This window comes from Synchiropus splendidus, chromosome 5, assembly GCF_027744825.2.
Source record: "Synchiropus splendidus isolate RoL2022-P1 chromosome 5, RoL_Sspl_1.0, whole genome shotgun sequence".
Classification (NCBI taxonomy): domain Eukaryota; kingdom Metazoa; phylum Chordata; class Actinopteri; order Syngnathiformes; family Callionymidae; genus Synchiropus; species Synchiropus splendidus.
The window spans coordinates 5,613,989-5,627,023 of NC_071338.1; the positions used below are offsets into that span (position 1 = coordinate 5,613,989).

A 13,035-nucleotide genomic window follows, 5' to 3' on the forward strand; every position below is an offset into this window, starting at 1 on the left:
AATTCAGTGTCCCTAAAAAGACTGACCAATGGGTTAAATGCACAGCAAAAATACTTAAAAAATACTCAAAACACTGAACAGCAAATCAGGCACCGTGGCAGACAGGTTGCCACCACAGTGCCTGATGACGTCTGTGCAAACTTCAGCTTCAGTTTCTACCCCAAAAGAAGGGAGTGTGGCCTGCAATATATATTGAACTGTCGGGCGAAGCACCGGACACCCACATTTTGCAAGTATTTAAGGGGAAAATAAAAGCTGATCTGAAAACCGGGTGCCACCTCACTGCCATTAACCAATTCCCCGCAAGGCTCCGTCAGAGTGGAGCAGTTTCTCTCTCCTTCAGCAGGAGGCTGCTGCAGCATTCCTACCCAGACTGAAAGGGTGAGAAGAACTCGATTGTTTCAGCCACACTTCAGCATGTCAACAACGAGAGAAATATCGCTAAGGTAAGGATGTAGAGGCGACCGCGGCTGTTCATCGATGTAGCTCTGCCAAGTTAGCCGCGGTCGCTAGCCGCAGACTGAAGCAGGTCTCAGGTGGAGAGGTGACTGTCAGGCGGAGGTTGCTCGCCCCGTCCTCGCTCTAGTGGACGTTTCCCTCCCGCTGGTCTCTCCGTGAACTACCGCTACCTGCCACGCAAAGCTGTCACATCATAGCTAACGCAGCTAGCCAAAGCACTCTACGGAGACATGACAAATGATCTCAAACTAACTGCAGTCTCTCAACCTAAACAGAATTATAACGTATTGAAAAAAGAAACTAAATAGAAAAAAAGGAAAAAAATCGCAGGATCGTTCCCTCGTCAAAATGTTGTATTTGTTTAGTATTTGACAGTAAATGCAAATAATTCTGAACATACACTTTTCCAACACACCAGTCCCAAGTGTTTCTTATCAAATGAAACAGGTAAATCATGTGCTAGCGTTTCTTGTATAGTAAGATTGGTAAATGATATGTTAGATTAGATTTTAATTTTATCTTAACTTGATAAAAGGTACAGTCCAGTGTAATGTTGTGAAAATAAAGCTGATGAAATAAAGGTGATTGGACTGCTCAACTTGCATTTTAACAACATTGCTCAGCCCCAACAAATAGACTGTAAAACACATTCCACAAACGAGGAAATGATGTGGTGCAAATACATTTTTAAGCCTCATTATTTACTTGCGAAGACAAAAGCATTCAGTGTAATACAAACAAGATTTTTTGTTTTTTATTATGTATATGTACGTGTATGATGCTTGCTATATTTCACACAGAAGTACAGCATGTAATACGGCTCTTTTCTCGCAGGAATCCTCTCTCTCTCTCTCTCTCTCTCTCTCTCTCTCTCTATATATATATATATATATATATATATATATATATATATACACACACACACACACACACACACACACATACACTTTACAATTGTCAACGGTACTTCATTTGTTCAATGCCACTGCTGTCACGAGGTTTTGAATACTTTAAACGACTGTACATTTCTAACGGTTAAATGTTTTCCGTGAGAAATCGTTGACGTTTGATTACGTCGAAGGTCTGCCAATCGTGTGCGGCTTCTGTCCGAGTCCCGGCTACTTTCTATGCCGCCCAGTCGTTATCTAAAGTTCGCTCGAATGTTTTTTTACGAGCGCCTCGTCGGAGAATGACGCCCTTCACACATGCTGACTGGCATGGGCGCCCTGCGGCCGCTTTTCGTGTCTGTCAGAAATCATTCGAGTAATAGTTTTTAGAAGCGTTGCTCCGCTTCCTGTGTTGAAAAGGCACGTTGCTTTTACAAGTTTAGACGTCTCATTCTGTTTGACAACAATAACACAACATCCTTTGCACGATGCCTGCTCCAAGGTAAGCCTTGATGGCTTGATATGTTTCCATTGTTTTCTGTTGGACTAGAGCAACGATTCCTTTTACTTTGTCTGGCCTCACTTTAAAACATTTAAATAGCTTGACAATATGTATCAAAGAAGGCCGTAGAATGAGAATCCGCTTTTGACAACTGGTGTTAAAGCATCCAGTGTTGTAGTCTACCCGCCAACCTCACTTTTTTAACATTGATTTGTGATAAACTTTTTCGTCATATTTTCAAGGTATAGAAGATGATGAAATAATGCCTGTCACCATGTGCTTATTATTCCAGTGAAAACACACTTTTCGGAATGGGAAATCCACTGCTTGACATTTCAGCCGTGGTGGACAAGGACTTTCTTGACAAGTATGCTACTTTTTTTCTTTTTTTAAGAGCAATGCATACGGTGCCTTACCTCTCTTTTTAATGCTCTCAAAGGTATGGACTAAAGCCAAATGACCAGATCCTTGCTGAAGATACTCATAAAGCTCTGTAAGTAAAAATGACTCTAGTGTAGCACATGCTTCAGCTGTGTCGTGGCAGATGTTTACATGCAGCCATATATGGGGTGAACAGGTCATTCATACCATGCTCCCATCAGTCCACTGTGAGCTGTGCTTAAAATAGTCAGATTTCTTGGGCACGCCACTAGCTCATGGACTCACCGCTGACACTCCAAAATTTCTTCACTTAACCATTCACTCATATACATGAAGTATTTTCAGGGATTCTCAGGTATTTTTTTACCACTGGAATGTAGAAAAGCTCAGCAATCTAAAGTTCCTTATGCCTTTGTTCTGAATATTAGCTCCCATATTATTAGGCGCGGTTCCGAAGATTACATTACAGTAGATATCCTAATGCAAATCTATAAGGGTTCATCCATGCGGAGAGCCGAATAAACCATGTTTGTTGCATGTATTTGGAGGAATCTCTTGTGAGGAATCATGTTCTAGTTCACAAGTGACATATAGAAATCACTGACGAAAATAATAATAATAAGCTCATGTGCGGCATTGAAGTGGTCTTATAGGAACGCATCATGACCGTTGTTTCCAAGATATAATTAACATTCATAGAAAACAACTAACTTGCACCTCAATCCAAACATGAGCATCTTTTCATTGTGCGTTCTCCATCATTGCTGTGTTTTAGGGCATGCGTTTACAATGTTATGATTTTAGCATCTAGCTGTTGTGCCTCTGAGGTTATTCTAAAGAATGTTCTTGACAGTATCTGTTATGTTGGGTTGTTGTTGTGAACAAATGTTTACATGAGGGAAGCATTATTGGCCATTCCAGTGTTTTCCTTTAAGTTACATATGTTAACACAGTCATGTACCATGTAATGTCATACGTTTATAATGTTTGTAATGTATCAGAGGATTCATTCAGATTAATTTGCGATTAACCATGAAAAAGTTTGATCACTGCTGCTCGATTGGCTGGATGATCGTTGAGTTGCCAAGGAGTTGGGCTTAACATATTTCAACATTAGTGTTAGCTGGAAATGGACCTACCCTACTTACTTGAACTTAGAAGTGATTTGATTTTGGTGCGGTTGGTTGGTTTGGATTTGTGAACGTTGTGATGATTCCTCTTTCATTTTAAATGAGATGAAAGGTGCATTTGGTCACTTAATAAATCTCATCATACTATCAAGTTTCAAGTGACTGTGGTGACCAAACGTGGACTTACCTCGTTTTGAGATTTTGTCATTCTTTTCTTGCTGAGCAGCCGCTTTGTACTTTGTAGCGCTACTCCCCTCTGCTGTCCATTTGAGCTCACTGCAAGTGGAATATGTCACAAAATACACTCGCAATAAGTTAGGGATAACAATAATGGTCGCCAGTGTTGCTGAAGACGACAAGGTGAGCGACATGCAGACGTCAACATGGTCTCCGGTGTTCACTTTGGTGGGGGAGGTACCACAGTCTGCTCAGATTTGGTGACTGTAGATGTCTCAGTCACACCACAGTTTTACCGTAGAGATGTCATGAATATCATCACAAATTTCACAGCACACCCCCAACCTTCTGTTCATGGATCGTACCACATCGTACCAGCATTGTCGCAGCTTGACTTGAGGAAGTATGATTGCCTCGCAAGGTCCCCTGACCTAAACACCGCAGAGCTGAAGCAGGGACTAGATGCTCTAACTGACCCCAGAGAAAGAGGAAAGTGTGTAGCTTTTTTAATGGAGGGGTGGAACGCATTACCTTAAAACAACATCATGAGGCTTGTGAGGATCATGAGACGTCGTGGTCAAGCAGCCATTGTGGCAAATGGTGGAAATACCTTCATTATTGTCTAAATTGTTGGGGTAATTAATATTGAACTAATGAAAATACTTTCATCTCATTCATTATTCGTAGTATCAAAGGGAACCCTTACTTTCATTACTGTTCAGGTCAAATAGGGAAAGTACTCATGTAAACAGCAATATCCCAAACCTATTGCCAGTAGTGTGTATCGATACAATATGTGGGTTTTTGGGTTAAAAGACCTGCCTCTGCCTGGCAGAGGTATGTCCTGTCAAGTGCAGTGATATTTTGTCGATTCAAGGTTAATGTGACAGAAACACTTGCTTTGGGTGAATTAGCAAAAAGGGTGTGCAGTTCCGTTGTTGGAGAGAGTGTTGTTGGGCACAGAGCTCACTGAGGACAAAGGGCACCGGCTGCAAATAAATGGATTTTGAACCAATCTTTCTGCCTAGATTTTCCACTTGTCTTGTTTATTGGAAGTTAAGTGAGTCACTGAATAGTTAACCATTTAACATTTAATTTTCAAAAGCCATTGGAAGGCAAAACACAAAATATGTAGAGGTCCTATAGCACTTTCCTCATGCAGGACCTAATTTACAACCTGTGTTTCCTTAAGGCCACAGCCTCCCAAATTATTATTATTTTGTTTTAGTCTTGTAACTGTGAGGGCTGTGGGGGGGACACAGGAGTGGCACTGTTGCCCAACTGCTGGCGTAATGAAAGTCTAAAGCAGAGGTCACCACTGTGGTGCTCTGGGGCCACCAAGTAGCCTGCAGCGAGCATGGGCATTAAAAAAAGAACATCAAACAAATACAATTCTTGATACTTCACCCCATTTTAAGTATTTTACACTGCTTTATATACATTTTTTTAAAAGACAAATTGAATTGTTTGAGTTCTGTAATCATTTGGCAATTACCAAGCTTGGATGCATTCAAATGTTGTGTGTTTGTTTGATTATTAGAGCACAAACAACCTCTGCAGGGAGGTGATTGCTCAGTAGTAACACCATGAAGCAGAGGACTCAAATGATTTGTGAACGTGACTCCTGTGGCTTCAATAGAGAATGCTGTGTTATAATGAATATCGAAACACCAGTTCTGAAATGGCTATTGATACTACCCTGCAAAATTTGGGGGCACCAGCTTTTCGAGGAAAGAGGAAAAAAAACTATTAAAAATTATCTATAAAAATTACCATACGTTTTTTTTTTTATGAATATTACTTCTTAAAGTCAATATGTGTGCTAATATGATATTAATTGTTGGGATTCACTCCAGGAGGCAGATGGACTGCAAAGAATGCTTCTTCATTATAAGAACCTCACATCGAATATAGTCTAACCTAACTGAAGGAAATGCATGTGAATAATTGGTCAATAGTTTGATGAAGAGCGTTGATGGGATGAAGAAATTGAGCAGGTTCTCCACACTGACGTTGGCAGCCAGTCGGTCTTCCCCAGGGCTGCTGTGGCTGCAGACCTATCTTACCCTCACTGCTATCTGTGGTGTGAATGCAGTGTCAGTGTCATGAAAACAGCTATAAATGTGAGACATTATCATCCACTATATGCAGTTTAAACATGCATTTAAAGTTAGTGGCCAGTATACTCTGTCAACACACTCTCAGATGAGGATGATATGGATGATAATGATGTGATGAAGACGAGGGTTGCTGTTGTCACAGATGAAGATCGTTGTTCTTTTGATGATTCTGAGATCTCGAGGTTCAAGTAGCAGCCAAAATACTAGTTGTGATTGCTTCAGCAGCTCCTAGGCCTTGCATCATCCAGTCATTAAGGTCACAAGCAGTAGAAAGCTTTGTTTCATGACTGCTACCACTGATGTGTGTCATACTGTTTTGTTGTCTGTTAGATAGTGTAGGGGGCACTATGCTGCTACTGTAAGCAATGAAGTGATGAGTTTCCCACTCAGCTGAATTTGCCGTCAGACCTCAATCATGGATCATGATTGTGACTTCTGTTTCATAAATGCAGTGGCACTGCTGAGAGATTGTTTGATGCCAGGTGTAAATGACAGTACTTTGGATCACACATGCCACACACGCTTGTAACCAACAAAAGAACGCACATGACTTTGGGTGGCACCATTCGCAGCATCAGCATTATGTGCCCCTCGCCCATAGGCAGCTGTTGTCTCTTGCCCTGCGGGCAGACAAAGACTCCTGATCACTGTCTACGCATTGTTGGAGTAGATCATGGTGGTTAATTCCTGTTACTGTGTGGGTATGCAACATGCATGCCTGCAAATGTGACAGAGCTCTTACCATTTATCATAACTGTGTATCATGACTTCTGATGGCACACCAGGTCACTTTCAAATGTTCGGGGAAGAAAGGGTTGGTGACCACACAGCCTTTAGGTTCCTATCTCTCCACATGTCTAACAAACTTGGTGATTTCCAGAAGTGCTGAATTATTTTTCAGTTTTTCTTTTGACGCTGGTCCTCCTCACCAGGAGATGTCGATTTGGATTCAGGCTGTAGCTGTGATAAAGTGTTATTGACTAGCGTTACCTGGGTTCACGTTCGTGTTTAGAAAGGGCTGCATTTAAGGCACCTTTGACTTGAGTGAAATTGACACCACCATTGTCAACTTGAACTAATTCTGTTGATTTTTCTTTCCCCTCGAATGACATTCTTTGTGAGTGCAGGATTTGTGCATGTTTATTTTTATCTATCATGTAGCTTGTTCAGACTCTCCGTTTTCCCGCAGTCCTATCACCTAAATATAGCTAATCAATAGTCAAAATCTTCAACAAAAGTCTTAAAAAAAAGGGAATTATCTTTAATCCCTAGTCCTCGGGAAAAGGCCAGCAAGCGTATTTGTGGGTATATCTTTGATGAATCATTGGCATGATTCATGGCCGTTCTCTTGAGGTGATTGTTGAAGGCCAGCCATTTATGGGAAGGTTCGCCACTTTTCCATGGGTGAGGTCCTTTTCTTTGGAATCTCTTGGCCTTTCTCAGACATATTCCATCAGAGCCTCAGCCTCTTGAATGGGTGGGTCTCATGTAATGAAGCCTGGTTACTATCAATTGTATTGAGCTCAGCGTTAAAAAAAATGCGATTGACCAACATCACTAGCTTTTTTAAGGGGATCACCAAGATCTGAGGAATCAGAAAGAACAGAGAGAAGAACAATTCTTCTTAAATACGGTCTTCTTATTTTTGTATTTTTTTCCCCCAGACCTGGTCTAAATGTGTATCAAAAAATAGAAGCTCAGTGAGGGAGCTCATGCATTTTCAGGGCATTGTATATGTGTAGACACGTTTCACAACCATCTTTCAGATGGGGTGTTGTATCAGATAAGGTGAGATAATTCTTTATTAATCCTGTTTCCTGGAAATGTGTTGCGGACTCAATCAAACCATATAAAGAGAGCAGGCATGCAAAGAAGATAAGAGATAACTGCGATAAGCCGATGTACATGTATGCAAGTATTTGCTCAGACCATGGTGATTTATCAACGGATTATTGTCAGTGAATAGTTGTAATCACACTCACTTTGCATTAGAAAAAAAAGGTGGTTTTTCAATTTCAAATATTTTATCTGACTAAGAGCTATTAAGGTAAGGAGGCCAGTAATTTGATACTGTAGGTGTAGAGTGCAGTAACTGACAAACTCATGGACTAATGTTCTCTGTGCCTGCATGGTTGTAAATCAAAATCCACAGTGGGAAACACCGTTCTTATTTTCAGTCACCCTGGTGGGAGTGAGATCGTTTGTGGTTGTGCCTGAATTCAATTATTTAGTCTCAGCTGAGTTCATATAATCCTGTTGTGAGGAATACTCTGCTTCACTGCCAGTCCAAACCATCACCATCTTCATGAAGAGTGCCCAGGGTTTCAACAACTATGTTATTACTTCTCCATTTCCACTGTTGCATTAGTTCAGATGGCAAATTAATACGACAGTTGCTGAACTTTCCATAGTTCTGTGTGACGATGAAATACTACAGTTAGCACCTGGGTGATTTTACAACTGCCTATCCAGTGTGTATTCTTATAGTTGTTTAGTTATTGGTTGTCTGCAAGCATAAATAAAAGTCACTTCTGAGCTGATTTTTTTTTTTACAGCAGAGTGCCCTCTAGTGGGCAAGAAAAAACACACATCTTAAACAGAAAATACCCATCAGTATGTGGATGTATCGAATACTTTGATGTAGATGCAATATTCTGTGTAGTCAATATGACTGCACTGCTATCACATTTGTTTACTCAACTGGAAAGGAAAACAAAACACAACATCAGTTTACAATGATTGCCGATGTTTACTCATAACAACTGAAAGTCGGTTGCTGGGTTATTAAAAAGTGTCTTTGTACACTGCCTTGTTTGAAGACACTGATATGGTGACAGTCTGCTTGCCAGAGTGCTTACAGACAACACAGCCTTGCTTTTAATTACAACATCATAATGCTCCTCCTCTGTGATCCACAGGACCATCGCTCTGCACTCAGCAATCCAATATTAGTAAAAGCTTGCTCAAATGAATCTTAATGAAAACCCCAGAGAGCCAAGTTTCCTCTCAAGCACATCATTAATCATGCAGTGCCGTCTGAGGCTCCGTGAGGATAACACAGCTATAAAATCATATTTGTTTATCTGAGGCAGCTGCCGAAGCTGGAAGATTCTAGTTTAATGATCACATTCATAGCTTTATTTAGAGCTTAGATGATTTTCACACTTAAAAAGCTATTTTTTAGTTCTAGATTAAACTGGCTCTTTCCTCTGGTGAGGTGCACTTTCTGTTGCTCTTGCCACTCAATGCTGCTCTGGAGTTGCTGTAATTAAAACTCCTGTGAAACCAGCCTGCCTTCAATTTCATTTTCTTTCACATGTGCCTTCTAGTTGAGTTGTTTTTGAATTTTCTTGCATAGTTTTACTGCTGCAAAATGTTTGATTAGTGATGGATGGATATTTGCATGCTTTTGAATGCTGCGCGACTGCAAATGGAAATGTGTGCTGTAGGTAGGTAGGATTTTTGGGGAGTAATTGATTATTAATAATATTCGTGAATTATGTGGCACTTAAAGTGAGATGGGAAAAAGTAGACTATTACCCCGGCCTCTGTTATCAAGCTTTGAGAAAACGGAAAACCTCCCCAGGTCAAGAGAGACACACCTTTATATGCTCAGTGGAGGTCTTTGCTTTTAGGTATTTCAGATTCACCCTAACCAATGTATCCAGACAAAGAAGAGAAAAGTAGGATGCAGCTATTGCAGTCATAGAGCTGTAGATAGTAATAAGGACGTATGCCTCCAAATGGCCACTAGAGGGCAACACCAGTCTGTCCTGTAGAAATCCTTCCAAGACAACATGTCAGCATCATGAAAACAGCCTCCTCTTTGTGCAGGAGATTATCATGTGTGCAAATAGACATTAGATTCTCCGATAACAAGGCCTGCACTTTCGCACACGCTCTTCCCCGAAGCGGCAGCCAGCCCCACCCTGCCAGGCCTGTTAACCACGTCATATTAGAGCTAATGGTTATGAGTGTGTCAAATGACTGACTCATTCTTCCACTCAGTGCATTGTCACTTTGGCAGTGGGAGGAAACGATCAGCTGGCTCCCGAACATTGGTCCCATCCAAACATTTGCTTTGTGACTCCCACTGTCGACTGATAATGAATTGTTTACTTTCTCATCTGTGGACCATGGCGTGACTCTTTTCAGACATTGTTTGCTCATAGCAATTAAGATCATCAGAGCTCATCCCCTCCTCCCTCCCTCCCCTGCCTCAACACCACCCCTCTACCCCCTTTTTCGCTCTTTCTGTGTGCTAAATGCAGATTAGCAGCGTCACAATCGCATCCAGAAGCAGAGTAAACTCCTCATTATGTCGTGTGACCCTCTGCCGCATGAATAATTCAGCGATGCGGTGTTGGTGCTGGGTGTTATTAGCATTCAGCATGGTGGAGCCAACGAGAGAGAAATGGCAGCCGGCTCATATCACTGACGGGGCTGACTCAGGGGATCAACGCTGGATTGAGACGCACATCACACACACACACACACACACACACGCACACATCATCATCATCACACGACGCAGGAGATCAGTGGAGGTGCCTCTCCACTCACGCACCCTGCTGTCTGCGTACATCTTACACATTCCTGCTGCTGACGTGTAGCTCAATCTGTTTACAGCGAGCCACACAACCAAGCCTCTTGCTCAGTACATGCTAAATGCTGCGCTTCCTGAGTGTCACCGTGAGATCAATAAAGTACGATTTTAGTCCAATATGGCTCTAGTTTGTAAATACTCAACCCCCCAGTTGAGGCATCCTGCCAAGTGACATTCTTCACTGTGTGTGTACTCACATGCACGCATGCATGCAGAAGCTGCATGTGCTCACCATGGTGCCACTTCAGTGGATGCACTCACGCTCCAGCGAGTGTGTCGACGCATCACCGCCCCGCCACTTCTGTTAGCTCCCCTGTCTGTTGCAGAGGCTGTGCTGTACTACAGCACTTAAACTCACCTCCATGGGGCCATGTCAGAGCATCTGGCTCCCCTGTGAAGCTGAAGCCAAAGGTCACAGTCCTGCCTCTCCCTGCCAGTGTCTGAGCCAAAGAGAGAGTGCAGAGATTAATGGCACTCCACTGGTAATTGAGACATCAGAAACATGTTCTGCCGCTGACCGTGCTGCTCTCCATGTTTTATTGATACGCTTGAATTTTGACCAAGTGGAGCGTCTGCATAAATCTGTCACGCTTCACCCGGGTTCTACTCAAGTGTGAGGAATGTGGATCGAAACCGTCTCCAAACAGTGAGCGAGTGGAAAACAAATAAAGGTTGGTTTTAAGTGATAAGTAAGTGCGGTGAGTTATCCGTCTGCTTTGGTGCTGTCCTGTGGGATGGCTGATGCAATCATCATTGACGCTCGTCCTCAGTGGTGCGCCCTCTTGTTGACGGCAGCTGCCAGCAGGTGGTGCCAGAAGGTAACAGCCCAAGTCGAAGGCGGCGCAGCAAACATGATCCACGTCTTGGAGCGTGTGGGCGTCCCCCCCTCCTCTCCTCCTCTTCCTACCCTCCTTCCCCTCTAACTCGTCCCTTTTAAAGCGCGTTTTATAATTAAAATGTGGGCGTCTCTGCCAGGACATACAGAGTGTTCAGTTGAGGAAAGCATGCTCAGGGCTATATTTAGTCGTCTTTGATGCCCAGCATTCGCACAGTGAAGAGGCAATGACAAGCAGCTTACATATATCCCAGCTAGTTAGAGTACTATCTGTGACCATCATGTCTCCACATCCAGCCTGTCGGTGGCAGAGAAGGGAGGCCTGACTGGTGAGCAGTGACACTCCCTGTGCGTTTTAAAGTTCACACTGGGCCATATGGTCCCTTCAGCAGGCGGTGTTGGTGGAATTATTCACAGTGAGAACTCTGAATCACCAAGATCCTGGTATCAACCTCCAAGATAAGGAGGACGTCTCAAAGGCTTTGTGCACTGGCTTCAAATCGGAAACCCCAAGAGAGCTCCTCAAGTCCCATCCTTGCTTACACACTCCTCTTCCCACTCTCCACACTCGCTCTCCCACTTCCACACTGTACAGTGTGACAAACAACGCCACCCTCTTCAGCGCGAATCCAAAAACCTGTGACATTTCGGATGGGAATAATCATAACTCGTCATCAGTGACCAGATTTTATCTGATTATATGCCTGCTAAATCTTAAGTGGCTTCTCATCGAGTTCAACAGCACTCTGTACATTCGGGCCGACCAACAATCTCGTCGTGAATCGATTTCTCAGCCGTTGTGACCAAGTCATTTTACAGTCCTTATTGGGGCGTCATCGTCGTCGTGTCATGCCACAAATCTGGGTAAATGATGTTGCTTGCTGAACCTGATCGCTGTTGTGTCGACATTTTTCCCACTTCACTTTACTCTTGTTACAATTGGCTGTAAAATACAGTTTCTCCCTGTGACAAACAGCTGACCATTTAGCTAGGGTTTTGAAACGGGGCGTCCAAAGACCTGCCCTATCCTATAGCCCCGCCCCTGGCCCACTCCCCTCCTGACATACCATATCAATGACTTAACAACTTGCTTTGTAAAAAAGAAGCAGACATCTATTTGTACAAAAATATGTTTTTATAAAAATGAACATCTGAGTCAAATACGAATCATTAACAGAGATGTACTCACTGTGTGCCGTACAGCAAATTGCATTGTTCCACAGTGCAGTTCTCTACACAGCGCTGGGGAGCTGTTTTAAAGTGTGGATCTTATCTATGGTTTCCTCCTGTCATCAACGCCTGACATCCCATCAATAACAGCAGGCTTCCATGCCGCGAGTGTTGCGACTCACGAGATGTGGATAACCGCACGATTATGGTAAACAAATATGGCGTCCACGATGGCCAAGTTATGGCTGCAAAAGGGTCGGAAATTTGCGAATTTCGATCATATTCGGCAACATTACTGGGTGGAAGCACCCTTTTCGTGGAAACCAGTGCGATGACACGATGAGTAGGGCATTATACAGGCAATAATCGGACATGCTGTGAATAATCGGGCGTCCATTTTTTTCATGTTTTGCAATGCAGCGTATGCCCAGGATTTCCAGACGCTCCCCTACCAATCAAGGTTTAGCCCATGTTCCACTCTATCCAACATGCAGGTGCATTACAGAACGTTTTTTATGTAAATGTATGTATGTTTGTCAGCCAGTAAAGCATTCCAACAGGTAACCCTCTGCATGCCTGACAAAAAAAGACAAATAAATTTAATTTGTATAGCATACTTTTATTTATTCCTAGCAAATCAACATTCATGTTGATCATTATCCTGATGGAGCTTAAATCATAATTTATGTTCTGTGCCTTTATGAGCTCAATTCTTTGTCATCTTTTCCTTTATCACTGTCAAGAATGTTTTATTCATTTGGTGTTTCT

The 13,035-nt window shown here is 42.6% G+C and overlaps 1 protein-coding gene across 4 annotated transcripts in view; it reads left to right on the forward strand.

Annotated features, from left to right (window-relative positions):
• The first annotated feature begins 286 nt into the window (after positions 1 to 286).
• Positions 287 to 13,035, forward strand: part of adkb (adenosine kinase b) — a 142,647-nt gene continuing 129,898 nt past the window's right edge. The window contains exons 1-4 of one of the 4 annotated variants that reach the window (XM_053864534.1): positions 382 to 446; positions 2,141 to 2,215; positions 2,288 to 2,341; positions 12,683 to 12,761. In XM_053864534.1, coding sequence (XP_053720509.1) covers positions 2,305 to 2,341; positions 12,683 to 12,761 — 116 coding nt within the window. In that variant the 5' untranslated portion in view covers positions 382 to 446; positions 2,141 to 2,215; positions 2,288 to 2,304. Of the gene's footprint in view, positions 447 to 1,728; positions 1,849 to 2,140; positions 2,216 to 2,287; positions 2,342 to 12,682; positions 12,762 to 13,035 lie in introns of those variants that run through there. The other 3 variants (XM_053864533.1, XM_053864531.1, XM_053864532.1) reach the window with 3 other exon arrangements.